This window comes from Heptranchias perlo, chromosome 4 (assembly GCF_035084215.1).
Source record: "Heptranchias perlo isolate sHepPer1 chromosome 4, sHepPer1.hap1, whole genome shotgun sequence".
Classification (NCBI taxonomy): domain Eukaryota; kingdom Metazoa; phylum Chordata; class Chondrichthyes; order Hexanchiformes; family Hexanchidae; genus Heptranchias; species Heptranchias perlo.
In genome coordinates this window covers 47,538,362-47,552,795 of record NC_090328.1, presented here as the reverse complement: position 1 = coordinate 47,552,795, position 14,434 = coordinate 47,538,362, and the positions used below count along the sequence as shown (strand labels likewise).

The 14,434-nt window shown below is 42.1% G+C and overlaps 1 protein-coding gene across 1 annotated transcript in view; it reads right to left on the bottom strand.

The window, feature by feature from the left end:
• LOC137320904 (2'-5'-oligoadenylate synthase 1A-like) overlaps window positions 1–14,434 on the bottom strand; it is a 45,150-nt gene that overhangs the window by 5,602 nt on the left and 25,114 nt on the right. Inside the window, exons 5-8 of the mRNA XM_067982886.1 lie at window positions 9,547–9,707; window positions 6,190–6,314; window positions 3,477–3,666; window positions 1,274–1,483 (exon numbers count right to left, since the gene is read on the bottom strand). Of these exons, the coding sequence (XP_067838987.1) occupies window positions 1,274–1,483; window positions 3,477–3,666; window positions 6,190–6,314; window positions 9,547–9,707 (686 nt within the window). The remainder of the gene's footprint in view (window positions 1–1,273; window positions 1,484–3,476; window positions 3,667–6,189; window positions 6,315–9,546; window positions 9,708–14,434) is intronic.

The window sequence follows — 14,434 nt, the reverse complement described above, 5'->3', positions numbered from 1 at the left end:
GGCGTCGCTGGCAAGGCCAGTATTTATTGCCCATCCCTAATTGCCCTTGAGAAGGTGGTGGTGAGCCGCCTTCTTGAACCACTGCAGTCCGTGTGGTGAAGGTTCTCCCACAGTGCTGTTAGGTAGGGAGTTCTAGGATTTTGACCCAGCAACGATGAAGAATTATCAATGTGTTTCAGAATGAGTTTTTTTTACAACTGAGTGACCTGGTAGGCCACTTCAGAGGGCATCAAGCGTCAACCTAGTATGGATAGAGTCATGTAATGGTTGGATCAGGGTGGCACGTTCCCTTCCTTAAAAGGACATTAGTGAACCATTTGGGTTTATTACAACAATCCGGCAGTTTTCATGGACAATTTCTTGGTGCTAGCTCACAAACTACTAGATTTATTGAATTCACTTTCACAACTTGCCAAAGTGGGATTTGAACTCATGACCTCTGGGTTACTAGTTCACTACCATAAGCACTTCACTACCATACCCTAAGGACCATTTGTTAAAACATTTACCATTTGAAGTTCAGGATAGTGTATTGTTAGTGCAGGTGAACCTGTAGCAGTTGCATCTATGCTAAGGAATTTGAGTAATGGCTTATGCCCCAAAAAAATCTCAGTATCTTCACAAGACTTTGCTTTGTTCAAGTTTCTCTCCTTTTCCCCCATCCTCTCCTTAAAGTGCCGACTCTTGCTAGGCTACGGATCTACGGTAGCCAGCAGCTTCTGGTACCATGCTCAAGTGGCCATTCTTCATGTGTGAGCCTAGACAATGAATGCTGGCAGGCTATTTGATCATGAGGGTTTCACAGCCAAACCCAATCTATTCTCACTCGATATTCACATACGTATATTTTCCAACAGCAGTCACTAGTCAGTGACAAAGGGGTAGGAATCCTCGCTGATATTCTACTCTCTAGTCCAGGGGTACTGAGGCCAAATTTAATGCTCCAACTGTTGCAGTGGCTGAGATCAGCTATCTCAGCACAGAGCAGGAATCAAATCTGTAACTTTCTGGTCTGTATGGCCTAGTGTCATACAGGCTACCTACTAGGCCTGATGGGCTAGATTTACTAGACTTATCAGAGCGCATCTAAACACTGAGAGAAGTATAACATAACAGGAGGAACTCAATGACACCGATTGTGTCTATACATACATGCTATTATTTCATTTAGAGGGGCATCTGATTTAGATGTGTTTTTAAATGAGTGCAGAGCCCAATTCAGACCAGCCCAAATTCATGCTTTGGTTTTGTTAACTTATTCTTAGTTATTTACCTGCTTTGTTTCTGAAGTACTTTCTTCACAATATGAAAGTTTTCATCATAGTGCTCACACCAGATGATGAAAATGTCAGTGCAATTTACCAGGAACTTGAGTACTGCTCGGAGGCCTTGGACAAAACTGAAAAATATGGGCTTTCCTGCCAGCTGCCAGACGTAGATGGTGATAAGTTCCATGGCATAAGAAGAAGGAAGCCTCCGGAATCTATGATAAAATATTAAATTAACTTTACCAATGTCAGGAACAGAAAATTACATATTTTTATAGCTAAAATGGGCTCTAATACATCAGCATCTTAAGACCACTAATGCTGCATTGAGATTGATTGTCAGGAACTCAACCCAACTGAGCATCTTTTAACTAGTAATATATGTCAAGGCAGCCTTAATCAAAGTCACCCACAACATCCTCTGTGACTAAAACCATTGTGTATTTTCCCACCTTGTCCTCTTAAGCCTCTCCAAAGTACAACAAAGTCAATGACTCCATCCTACTCCACTATCACTCATTTATGATCTACCTTTGGGGGACTGCCCTCAACTGGTTCCACTCCTAAGTGCCCCAACAGAGTCAGCTTATCTCCAGCAACAGCTTGTCCTCCAAAATTCATGTTATTCATGCACTAAATAGGTTTACTATATCTATCGTAAAATATACATCTATGGAAACTCTTGTGTACAAACATATAAAACCAAAACATTCCAGCTTGTGGCACAGTCACTTCCAAAGTATCTCATGCTTCCATCCTTAGCCAACTCCTTTTCCTCATTTATATACTGCCCACTGAAAACACTATCCACAGACATGGCGTCAGTTTCGATATGTATGCTGATGACACTCAGCTCTACTTCTCCACTGCCATCCTTGATCCTACAATCGTCTATGTTGTCTGACATCAAGTTGTGAATAAATCAAAATGTCCTTCAGCTGAATATTCGGAAAACTGAAGTCACCTTATTCAACTCCTGTCAAAAACCCTGTATCCTTTTGCTCCTGACACTATCCCCTTACCCAACTGCTCACTCAAGCTGAAGCAGACAACACACAGCCTTAGTGTGCTGCTTGACCCTGAGCTGAGTTTCAAACCACATAGCCTATCCATTGCCAAGACAGCATACTTCCACCTCAAGAACACTGCCCATCGTCACTCCTATTTCACCCCTCCACAGCTCAAACAATTATCAATGTTTTTTTTAACCTCAAAACTTGACTCTTACTGGCCTCTTGAACTCCTCCTTATATAAATTCCAACTTGACCAAGACCCTACTGCCTGTATCCTGTCCTGCACTAGGTCTCGTTCACCCATCAACCCTGTCCTCATGGGCCTCCACTGTCTCTCTGTTTCTGAACTCAAGATCCTCATTTACAAACCCCTCAATAATTTTGCCTCACCCTATCTTTGCAACCTCTACCAGTCATACATCCAACTTGTTCCCTATGGTTAACCAAAAGTGGGTTATGGTTTAATTAGAACTTTTATATCTTATATCCATGTTTCAAGGCTTAGTGGAGTATATATCCACTGGCAACATTACTAATCATCTTCATGGCTGGATGTGATAATGAAGTAGTATTTCTCCTGCTACATTTCCTCAAATAATTTTCCTTAAATAATTTTCCTTAAATAATGATTGGAATAATTTATTAAATAGCTTTAGGCAACTAGATTATTGCCTCAGATTGTAACCGATCACTTCACAATTAATATTTGTGATACAGGAGGTGTAATACTAGAACTTCAAAAGTACTGAACTACTAGGATGTTAACCACAGGGTGGAAATTACTGTTGGTGATGTTATTGTGTAAATGCTTAATTTGCTCATATCAAATTGCTCTCTGCAATTTCTCTACATTGCAACAGTGGTTAAATTTCAAAAGTATTTAATTGGCTATGAAGTGCTTTGGGATGTCCTGAGGTTGTGAAAGGCACTATATAAATGCAAGTTCTTTCTATGACTGGTCACATTAAATCATTTATTTTTAGTAGGTTAATGCCTCCACTAATATAGTGGAGAGATAATTCTGACTGAGCATGACCATAATTCACATGATAAATAATATCTATTATATTGTATCTTTTTAAACCAGACAGTTTATCAATTTGATATAAATTTTCTAAAGCTAAATAGTCACATTATACTTTTATTAAACATTACAATATAAAAAGAAACAATCTAGTGCTAATATATACAGACCTATTGGCCTCAGTGGGCTTAGCGAGTGAGGTCTTAAACCAATGTTTAACCAGACGAATTAAATCCTTTACACCAACGGTAGATACCTTCACAAAATCCACCTGGTATTGCAGCAGAGCGATTGAATAAAGCTGGATTTTTACATCATCCCCACAATTAAACAGTTGTCGATATAAGCTCCTTTTAACATCTGTACAATAAAAAAAATGAAATCTCTCTTGAAGAGGATATTGGAATAAAAACAACAAAAACAGAAAAGAAACAATTGCAGCTATATATCAACATCTGTGGGTCTGTGGAATTTGCTGCCCCAGGAAGCTGTGGAAGCTACATCATTAAATAAATTTAAAACAGAAATAGACAGTTTCCTAGAAGTAAAGGGAATTAGGGGTTACGGGGAGCGGGCAGGAAATTGGACATGAATTTAGATTTGAGGTTAGGATCAGATCAGCCATGATCTTATTGAATGGCGGAGCAGGCTCGAGGGGCCGATTGGCCTACTCCCGCTTCTATTTCTTATGTTATGTTCTTATGTCACAAGTATCTCAAAGAGTTTCACAAACAATAAATTACTCTGAAGTGCAGTAATTGTTTTTAATGAGAACAGGAGAATTTTGCACATAGGTCCTGGAGTGGAATTTGAACTCCCAACCTTCTAACTCAAATGCAAGAGGTATATTAACTGAACAAAGCCTGCATTTAAGAGGAAAAATCTCAGCCACCTCACACACTCCTGCCTAGGCAAACCAAAAGCTAGGTTTCAGAGCACATTCTTTATACACTGGTACCAAGGGGAAGCACTGTGGAACAAAACACTAGACACACAAATACACACAATATGATTTCACATTAAAATTAGGGTTGCACTAAAATTGTTGTTCATGCAGACTGTTATTGCAGTGGTCAGATATTATAGTCAAGAGCAGTTCTCCTGAATAAACCTTGTGCAGTTTGCAATGGGTTGTCTTCTGCTATTCTTATTGAAACATCTTGCAAGTGAATGTTGCCTTCTATGGGAATTGCAATGATACTTTCATTTTAAGATAGTCAACCATACCAGCACTCCTTGAAATCTGTTTAGGTTTCCAGGACACAACTTGAGCACTAGTATAATGAGCTCCATTCCTGCACCATAATCAGAATTGATCCAGTGCTGCTGGTAGTTAACAAGCTATAAGATGAGAAAGTGGAATCGATTTCTATTGACATAGGCCAAGGCATTGAGCAAGAGAGTACATTGGGGTCATGTGGGTGCAATCTATGACTCTGTAGGCCTTTGCAAACCCTGCCACTCTCTAAAATTGTAGTAGGTTGTCACACTGCTGCCAATTGCCTATTGGGAAGGAAATGAAACTTTTTGTTCTGACAAACAATGCATCCATGACTTGCTTAATGTGTTAGTACATAGGCACTGCAGGCCCCGACCTAGTGACAGCCCGGAATGACCCCATAGCATGAAAGTTCAGGATGGTCGACCACTGGCAATGCAGTGTATCAGGTGTAGTTGGGATGGAAAGATGTGAAAGTTGTCTTCATGTTCTGGCATGAATGGAAGTTTTGAGAGGTTTTTCACACAGAGAAGGGTTTGTAGAGGGAAAGGAGAAGATGTATTCAATTTGGTCAATGCAGTAGCCAGATATTGTAGTCTCTAAGAGTAGGTCTCTAGTATGAGAGTAGCATGAATGTCTGTTGAAGGTGGCAATGGGTTATCCTCTTCAGGCTGCTGCTACTCTTGCTGCCTGTGCCTCTGAGGCTCGATCATGAACAATAAATGGGCACTTCCTTTACCCACTGGTAATGACAAGGGAAAATGCGACAGGCAAAAAAGGGGGCTGAGATCCAGCATAACAGAATTCTGTTCATTTTTCTGACTGGGTTCACCTGATTTATGGGTGTAAATTGGGTAGAGCAGGAGATAGGGCTTCTGATCCTTTGTGTCATCACCCACTAATAAATATGGAAAAGTACCAAGGAAAAGAAAACAAGCCAAAGCATTAAGGAAACAGATAACCAAGACCTTATTTTACACAAGAAGTTAAAAATAAAAATAGCCATATGGAAAAAGACATCGTAAAGAAAATGGAAAAAAATGTAAGCCAACAAAATAAAATTATTACAAAAAAAATCTGATGGCATACAAAGAGGAATATACCAGAAAAAACACTACCCCTGCTCCCATGTGATCAGTTATTGTCTAGTTAATTTTATTTTACATATTGACTGGAGATAGTTACCCCATTCGAAGAAAAACACAGCACCTTCCGCTTAAATACAAATGCTGAAGTCATAAGCAAGTTATTTGTCTTTCTCATTTGTGGAATATACTTGGTAACCCACTGACTTTTTGGGAAGAATGAAGTGTTGCGAAACTAAACCTAGGTAACAGGAAGTCATGATTTGGTGTTCCATGTGTGCCTTAAATAGAGAAACATTAAGACAGTAACAGCTTTACTTGGAAGCCACCAAGGAAAAAGTGTAATATTATTACTTAATTTGCTCCGAAGAGTAATATATTTCCCAAAAAATATTTGTATGAAAGGCCACCATATGGAAGATACAATGGAGTATTTATTTAAGTGATTCTCACAGATGGTTCTCAATCTTTGAAAAAATATTCAAGCTGTTTAAAAGATGTATTCCTTTTAATACATTGCCTACAGCAAAACACATTATGTTCTTAGGTCAAAATAATAGTGGAAAATAAAATGCAAACCTTGGGATGGAATGGATCCTAATAAATCATAGCAAAGCATAACATCAAAGTGGTGAATATGCAGATCTTTGAAACACTTGAACTGAAATCGGAGAGAAAGTGAAGCCTTCTTTTCCATTAATACCCTGAAATGAAAAATAGTTTGTATCATATGTGCATATCACCATTTAAGATACTGGGTGGATGTTGCTGTGTCTTACTATATCCCACAATGTATTCATGAAATGTAGACAGTATTAGCACATTTATTTTTAGTACAATGGTTCTAGGGTGTGGGAATGGGGAAAGGGTGTACATCTCCAATGAAAGGATTTGGGAAGAAGCTTGTAAGAGATTGCCTCAGAGCAGTGAAGTCAATTTTCCATTCAATTGGAAAGCCCAGTTTTCATATTCCTCTGTAGAGGTATTTTTGGGCCCAAAAGACGATTGGCCTCCAACAACAATAACCATTTTTGTATCAGGTATGACTTCAGCCACTTATGAGATCTGACACCCAATTAATCTGTTTTGCTATTGCTTCTTGGTGCCATCCTCAGTTGAATACTGCCCTGATGTTGAGGGCATCTACCCTCGCCTCTCCTCTACTTAAAATCATAGAAAATTTACAGCACAGAAGGAGGCCATTTGGCCCATCGTGTCGGCGCCGGCTGAAAATGAGCCACCCAGCCTAATCCCACTTTCCAGCACTTGGTCCATAGCCTTGCAGGTCACAGCACTTCAGGTGCACATCCAGGTCATTTTAAATGAGTTGAGGGTTTCTGCCTCTACTACCCTCTCAGGCAGTGAGTTCCAGACCTGCGCTGCCGTCTGGGTGAATACTTTTTTCCTCAGCTCCCCTCTTATCCTTCTACCAATTACTTTAAATCTATGCCCCCTGGTTATTGACCTCTCTGCTAAGGGAAATAGGTCCTTCCTATCCACTCTATCTAGGCCCCTCAGAATTTTGTACACCTCAACTGAATCACCCCTCAGCCTCCTCAGTTCCAAAGAGAACAACCCCAGCCTATCCAATCTTTCCGCATAGCTAAAATTCTCCAGTCCTGGCAACATCTTCATAAATCTCCTCTGTACCCTCTCTAGTGCAATTATATCCTTCCTGTAATGTGGTGACCAGAACTGTACACAGTACTCAAGCTGTGGCCTAACCAATGTTTTATACAGTTCCAACATAACCTCCCTGCTCTTATATTCTATTCCTTGGCTAATAAAGGAAAGTATTCCATATGCCTTCTTAACCACCTTATCTACCTGTCCTGCTACCTTCAGGGATCTGTGGACATGAACTCCAAGGTCCCTCTCTTCCTCTACACCTTTCAATATCCATCCATTTATTGTGTATTTGCTTGCCTTGTTTGCCCTCCCCAAATACATTACCTCACACTTCACCGGATTGAATTCCATTTGCCACTTTTCTGCCTACCTGACCAGTCCATTGATATCTTCCTGCCGTCTACAGCTTTCCTCCTCACTATCAACCACACGGCCAATTTTTGTATCATCTGCAAACTTCTTAATCATGCCCTTTACATTTAAGTCTAAATCATTAATATATACCACAAAAAGCAAGGGACTTAATGCTGAGCCCTGAGGAACCCCACTGGAAACTGCCCTCCAGTCACAAAAACACCGTCAACCATTACCCTTTGCTTCCTGCTACTAAGCCAATTTTGGATCCAACTTGCCACTTATAGGTGCAGACAGTGTTTTTGGTTAGTGGGGGATTCTTGCTTATGTATCAGCAATTATCGATATTGATGTTGCAATTGATAGCCAAATGTCTGTATATAAGTGATTTGGTGTTTCTAGAAAGTGTGACCATGGATCCAGGACTATTGTGATAGTGGCCCAGTTGTAAGGAATAGATAGGAAAAGGTCACCCATACTAGCTCTGTCCATAGATGTCTTGCAACTAGCAAAGCGTTCTCCTCTCCAATCTCTTCCTGCAGTGGGGCCTTGGGTGTCTGTTCACCCTGCTGGCCTTGCATTGCTTTCTGTTCATCATCTGGGTATGCTTCAGGAGTCCACTGAAGAGAAAGGTTGGGCAACCTGTTTAACACCACAATAAACCTTGACACCTTGGCTGGGCTGTATTGCAGAGCTCAAGTAACCTGAAGCACTCCTTTAGAATGTCAATAGGCTGCTCTGTTTTGATTCTGTTGGCACCATGAACCTCATTATATCAGTGTTCATCTGTGGTCCTACGGAGCTGAACATTGGTCATAGCCACTGCTGCGAAGGGTAGGCCTAATTTTTAAGGAGTCACCTACACACCTGCCTCTCAGCTGCAAATAGTGGTGGAATAGTGGCAGGGGGTGGGGAGAACACCCTGCACAACACAATATTACCCAAAATAGAGAATACTGTAAATATACATGCACGCCAGTTAGAGTCAGAAAGAGAAAGACAGGTTAACTGATCAGTCTGATGAAAGGCCCCACCTGAAACTATGGGCGGATTTTGCTGTAAAAATAACAGTGAGGCTAACAGCGCTCACCATTATTTCTGTGCAAATCAGGCAGTAACTTCCGGCGACCACACATGCGCAGTTAAATGCAGAAATCCGGAATTTGCTGGCCGAGATGCCCTGCTCCTCCAAAAGCTGCGCGAAAACGGCATCTCACTGCTTGGCTCCCCATTCAAATGTATTGAATGGCATGAAATTCCTGTACCTACCTGAGATTACGGACTAAACTTACCAACAAAAGTTAGGGCTTGTCTATTCCAGTGTAAGTACCATTCTAACGGCGTGATAAGTCTCAATTATTGACAAACAACCTGTCTCGCATTGAAAATTTACTTTTACAAGTGTGGAGTCTCATTTCTTCAGGTATTAATTATTGTTGGATATTTTTTTAAAAATGTAAATTAAATTTTTCTTCCTACTTTTTCTTTCTGTCTCTTTTATCTCAGTCTCTTAATCCAATCTTTCTTTCCCTCTCTTTATTTCACTTACTGTGCCTGATTTGACATTGAATTCACGATTCTAACTTATACTTCCTGGTTCAGTCCTTGCACTGCTCATTAACGATTCTTCAATCTGATTGGTTAAGGAGATACACAGCTGCTTGCCCTGTTCATACAGGTCCCAGATGCCCTGTCGAGGGTGCCACATCGAATGGATCTCTAACTTACAGGAACTTGCCGTGCAAAAGCCCGTAGAAAGTCTATGGGCAAGTGCAAGATTAATGAATGGCTAGCCCATTCGTTCGCCGCTCACAGCAAAATTCAGCCCATTAACTTACCATTCCTTTTCAAATGCAACAGATCGGCATTGTGTTTCCCATCATTTTCTATTTTTATTTCATATTTCCAGCATTCATAGTCTTTCCTTTTTTAAAAAACAGCCCTTTGTCTTACCTGTTGTTCATTACAGATGTCTTCAAATTATTCTCCAGGCCACACAGCATGAATGATATTTTCTCTTTGCAGTCATCAATGCTCATAAATGAGGAACTAAATATCACAACATCAATATCAGACCAGCCTCTGGTGTCTGTCCCTTTGAAATAAGATCCACCCTGTGAAGATATATTAAATACATTACTATACAGGATCAAATACACTCTCCATACCTATTTAAACAATACCCTCAAATATATCAGGGATATTGTGCAGGTAGCGTTACTGGTATATTTTCTAAGACCCATAATTTATAAATCCTAAGGACACAATTAACTTATGAAGTTTTTAGGATGAATAAACTAAACCTGGTAACGTTTTGCTGCCAGTGGAATATATGTAAATTTAAATTAATATATTCTTAAAAAAACAAAAAAGGGTGCATCAAAGGATACAGTTCTGTAGATAAATGGAGAGATTAAAGGGCCAATTTTCTAGAGATTTCCTCCATGGAGCTCTAGTGGATAATAAAAGAGGAAATAGAAAGGATTTTTAATGAGTATATTAAACATGAAAGAATAATTAAAGAGATAGTAGGAATGAAGGGGGAATTTAATATGGTGATATTATGTAAATATTTTGCATCATGTTTTACAAATGGCAGTGGAAGTGAGAATGTAGGTGTGTTAGATGAGGGTTTGGAAAAATAGTTAGCAGTAACTGTAGAAAAGAAATTGATTGTGAAAAAAAAATAGCAGAACTCAATAAAGTGGATAAATCACCAGGCCCTGATAGCATGCTGCCTAGGCTGTTAAAGGAAGTCAGAGAGGAAATAGCAGAGGCTCTAATCACAATGTTTCAATCCTCCTTCAATAAGCAATTTGTGCCAGAGGACTAGTGGGCAGTCAATGTAACACCTCTATTCAAGATGGGAGAGAAGGATGAACCAGATAAGTGTCGACCAGTAAGTTTGATGTGGAGATGCCGGTGATGGACTGGGGTGGACAAATGTAAGGAATCTTACAACACCAGGTTATAGTCCAACAGTTTTATTTGAAAATCACAAGCTTTCGGAGGCTTTCTCCTTCGTCAGGATTCAGCAATGGTAATGCTGTTGAATGTCAAGGGGAGGTGGTTAGACTCTCTCTTGTTGGGGATGGTCATTGCCTGGCGCGAATGTTACTTGCCACTTGTGAGCCCAAGCCTGGATATTGTCCAGGTCTTGCTGCATGCAGGCACGGACTGCTTCATTATCTGAGGGGTTGCGAATGGAACTGAACACTGTGCAACCATCAGCGAACATCCCCATTTCTGACTTTATGATTGAGGGAAGGTCATTGATGAAGCAGCTGAAGATGGTTGGGCCTAGGACACTGCCTTGAGGAACTTCTGCAGCAATGTCCTGGGGCTGAGATGATTGGTCTCCAACAACCACTACCATCTTCCTGTGTGCTAGGTCGACGACTTCTTTGGCAGTCCCTCAGGCTCGAGGATGACTTACTTCCACTCCGAGAGGGTGGGTTCTGCGGTGGCTGAATAGTTCAATTCTGGAGCCACAGACTCTGCCACAGGTGGGGCAGGTAGTGTTTGATAAGGCGGGTGGGTGAGACGCGCTGGATTCTGCGCGCTCTTTCCGTTGCTTACGCTTGGCCTCCACATGCTCCGCTCAGTGATGCTGGAGGTGATTGGCGCCTTCGCAGATGCTTCTTCTCCAGTTTGGGCATTCGAGGGCAAACGGTTCCCACGTGTTGGTGGGGATGTTGCTTTTTTTTTAAGGGAGGCTTTGCGAGTGTCCTCTGCCCACCTAGCAATCACCTGCCATTGCGGAGCTCGGAGTAGAGCACTTGTTTAGGGAATCTTGTGTCTGGCATGCAGACAATGTGGCCCGCCCATCGCAGCTGGTTGGCGTGACCAGTGCCTCGATACTGGGGATGTTAGCCTGGGAGAGAACGTTCACGTTGGTACGCCTATCCTGCCAGTGGATTTGCAGGATTTTGCGGAGGCAACGTTGATGATATCTCTCCAGGGATTTGAAGTGTCTGCTGTACATTGTCCATGTTTCTGATGCGTACAGGAGGGTGGGGACCACAGCTGCTCTGTAGACCATGAGCTCGGTGCTGGATTTGAGGTCTCGATCTTTGAACTCTCCGTTCCTCAGGCGTCCGAAGGCTATACTGGCATATTGGAGTCGATGTTGAATTTCATCGTTGATGTCTGCTCGCGCTGAGAGGAGGCTCCCGAGGTATGGGAAATGATCCACGCTGTCCAGAGGCTCACCGTGGATTTTGATGGTCGGGGGCAGTGTTGAGTGGCAGGAGCAGGCTGGTAGAGGACCTTTGTTTTCCTGATGTAGCCTGAGACCCATTCCCTCATACGCCTCGGTGAATGCGTCGATGATGGTTTGTAGCTCGGCCTCTGAGTGTGCGCACACGCAGGCGTCGTCTGCATACTGCAGCTCGATGACAGAAGTTGGGGTGGTCTTGGTTCTGGCCTGGAGGCGTCGAAGGTTGAACAGTTTCCCACTTGTCCTGTAGGTTAGCTCCACTCCAGCGGGGAGCTTCGTGGTGATGGGATGGAGTGTTGCAGCGAGGAAGATGGAGAAGAGCGTTGCTGTGATGACGCAGCCCTGCTTGACCCCAGTTTGCACTCGTATTGGGTCTGTGGTGGATCCATTGGTGAGGATCACGGCTTGCATGTCATCGTGGAGCAGGCGGAGAATGGTGACAAATTTCTGCGGGCAGCCGAATTTGAGGAGGATGCTCCACAATCCCTCACGGTTGACAGAGTCGAAGGCCTTTGCGAGATCGAAGAAGGCCATGTACAGAGGTTGATGCTGCTCCCTGCACTTTTCCTGGACTTGTCGTGCGCTAAAGATCGTGTCCATTGTGCCTCTTGATGGGCGGAAGCTGCATTGAGACTCAGGGAGGAGCTCTTCGGCCACTGGAAGGAGGCGGTTGAGGAGGATTTTCGTGATGACCTTGCCCGTGGTGGACAGTAGGGAAATCCCTCTGTAATTTCCACAGTCGGACCTATCTCCTTTCTTGAAGATGGTCACAATTACGGAGTCTCTGAGATTTTCCGGCATGCTCTCTTCCTTCCAGACAAGAGTGATAAGGTCATGTATTCATGTCAAGAGTGCCTCTCCACCGTATTTTAGTACTTCAGCGGGGATTCCATCTGCACCGGGGGCCTTGTTGTTTTTCAGCTGTCGAATGGCTTTTTCGACCTCACAGTGGGCTGGGGTTGTGCTGAGATGGTGGCGGGTAGCGTGTTGCGGGATGGTGTCGAGGCACTTGGTTGAGGAGGTCCTCGAATTTGTGCTAGGTATGACACCAGCCACTGGAGAGTTTTCCCCCGATTCCCATTGACTTCAGTTTTACTAGGGTTCCTTGGTGCCACACTTGGTGAAATGCTGCCTTGATGTCAAGGGCAGTCACTCTCACCTCACCTCTGGAATTCAGCTCTTTTGCCGAAGTTTGGACCAAGGCTTTAATGAGGTCTGGAGCCGAGTAGTCCTGGCGGAAGCCAAACTGAGCATCGGTGAACATCTTATTTTCTTACTGATATTATAACAGGTGTTTAGTTCACCCTTTAGTTAAAGCAGCATTTTGTTAAATATTTAGTTACAGTAGGTATTTGCTTAGGCCGTAAATTTACAATGGGTATTAATTTAAACATTTGGTTCACAGCAAGTATTTGATTAGCAGTAAACTTAGTCAGCTTCATGCTGCAGGTGTACTTTATAGCTGGAAATGGCATTAGGCATTTAGGTAAAGATTATAAATCTACAGAGCACTTAAATTGTTCCTGGCACAAACATCTCACTGTGCATTAGTTGTAGCTGATAACAGTTTAGTCCTAAGTCACCGTATCCTTCTGTAGATTGACTTTGTCTTCCATCAGTTAACTACAGTAGCTTGTGGTACTTCCCTGTCTATATCCATTTCTATGGTTCATCTTCACTTCCAGGTGCAGCTATCCAGCAAGGTTACTGCAGTACTATGGTTATGTCTCATAATCATACTCTGAGGCCTGAGTTAAATACTGTGTTGATAAATTTTATGATCTTTATTTCTGGCAGGTGAATACAAAACCTCTATTAAGCTTACAACTTCAACTCTTAAGCTCTTTTTGCTGGCCTTTTTGACTTAAATTCACTCTGGTAACTGGACTTGGGCACTTTCAGCTTGCTCAGGGGCCTGACATTATCTGAATGCCTGACTGGTGTGAGGAATGCCCAACCAACTTGCTGACCTCTGCCTCCTGCTATTAATTAAGTCGACTCTGCCTTAGCTGACTGAACTGACCAAGCAGAGTAAACTGACTTCTGCCTGCTGACTGACTGGGAGGCAAAAGATAATCCTTTATATATCATAAGTTTCACAGATGTTCAAAGCCGAATGCCAGTTAAGAAATTTTAAGTAGGCAACTGAATCCCTTTCAATCTACCAATCAATTCTGAAAGGAAATGTCGGAAATTCTGGATGGTTAATTGTCACATGTTCTGATGACAGCAGAAATCCTGGCCATGTTTTTATCTTTTTACTTCCAAAAGCATTTTATCCACAACTGCAACCATAAAACTGGCTTTGATGTTTTGGTAAAGGCCATCTCTGCAAGCTACTTGACTGGTTTCAGAAACCAAATGATCCAAATATAACCTTAGTGTCCCCAAGTCATCTGTTACCTGTCTGTGAGAAACGCCTTTGTTTTCTCATAAAGTTGTTTTCCCAGAATTCAGCATTAACCCTTCAGGTTTCACAAAATCCCATAATGTGGTTCTGAAAGCCTACTATGCTACAGCTTTCCAGAATTCATTACTATGATTTGAGGAACCGCTATACTACAATCTCTATCTAGCAGGCATATCTACCAGGGGGACCATATCTACACCAAACCGGGATGC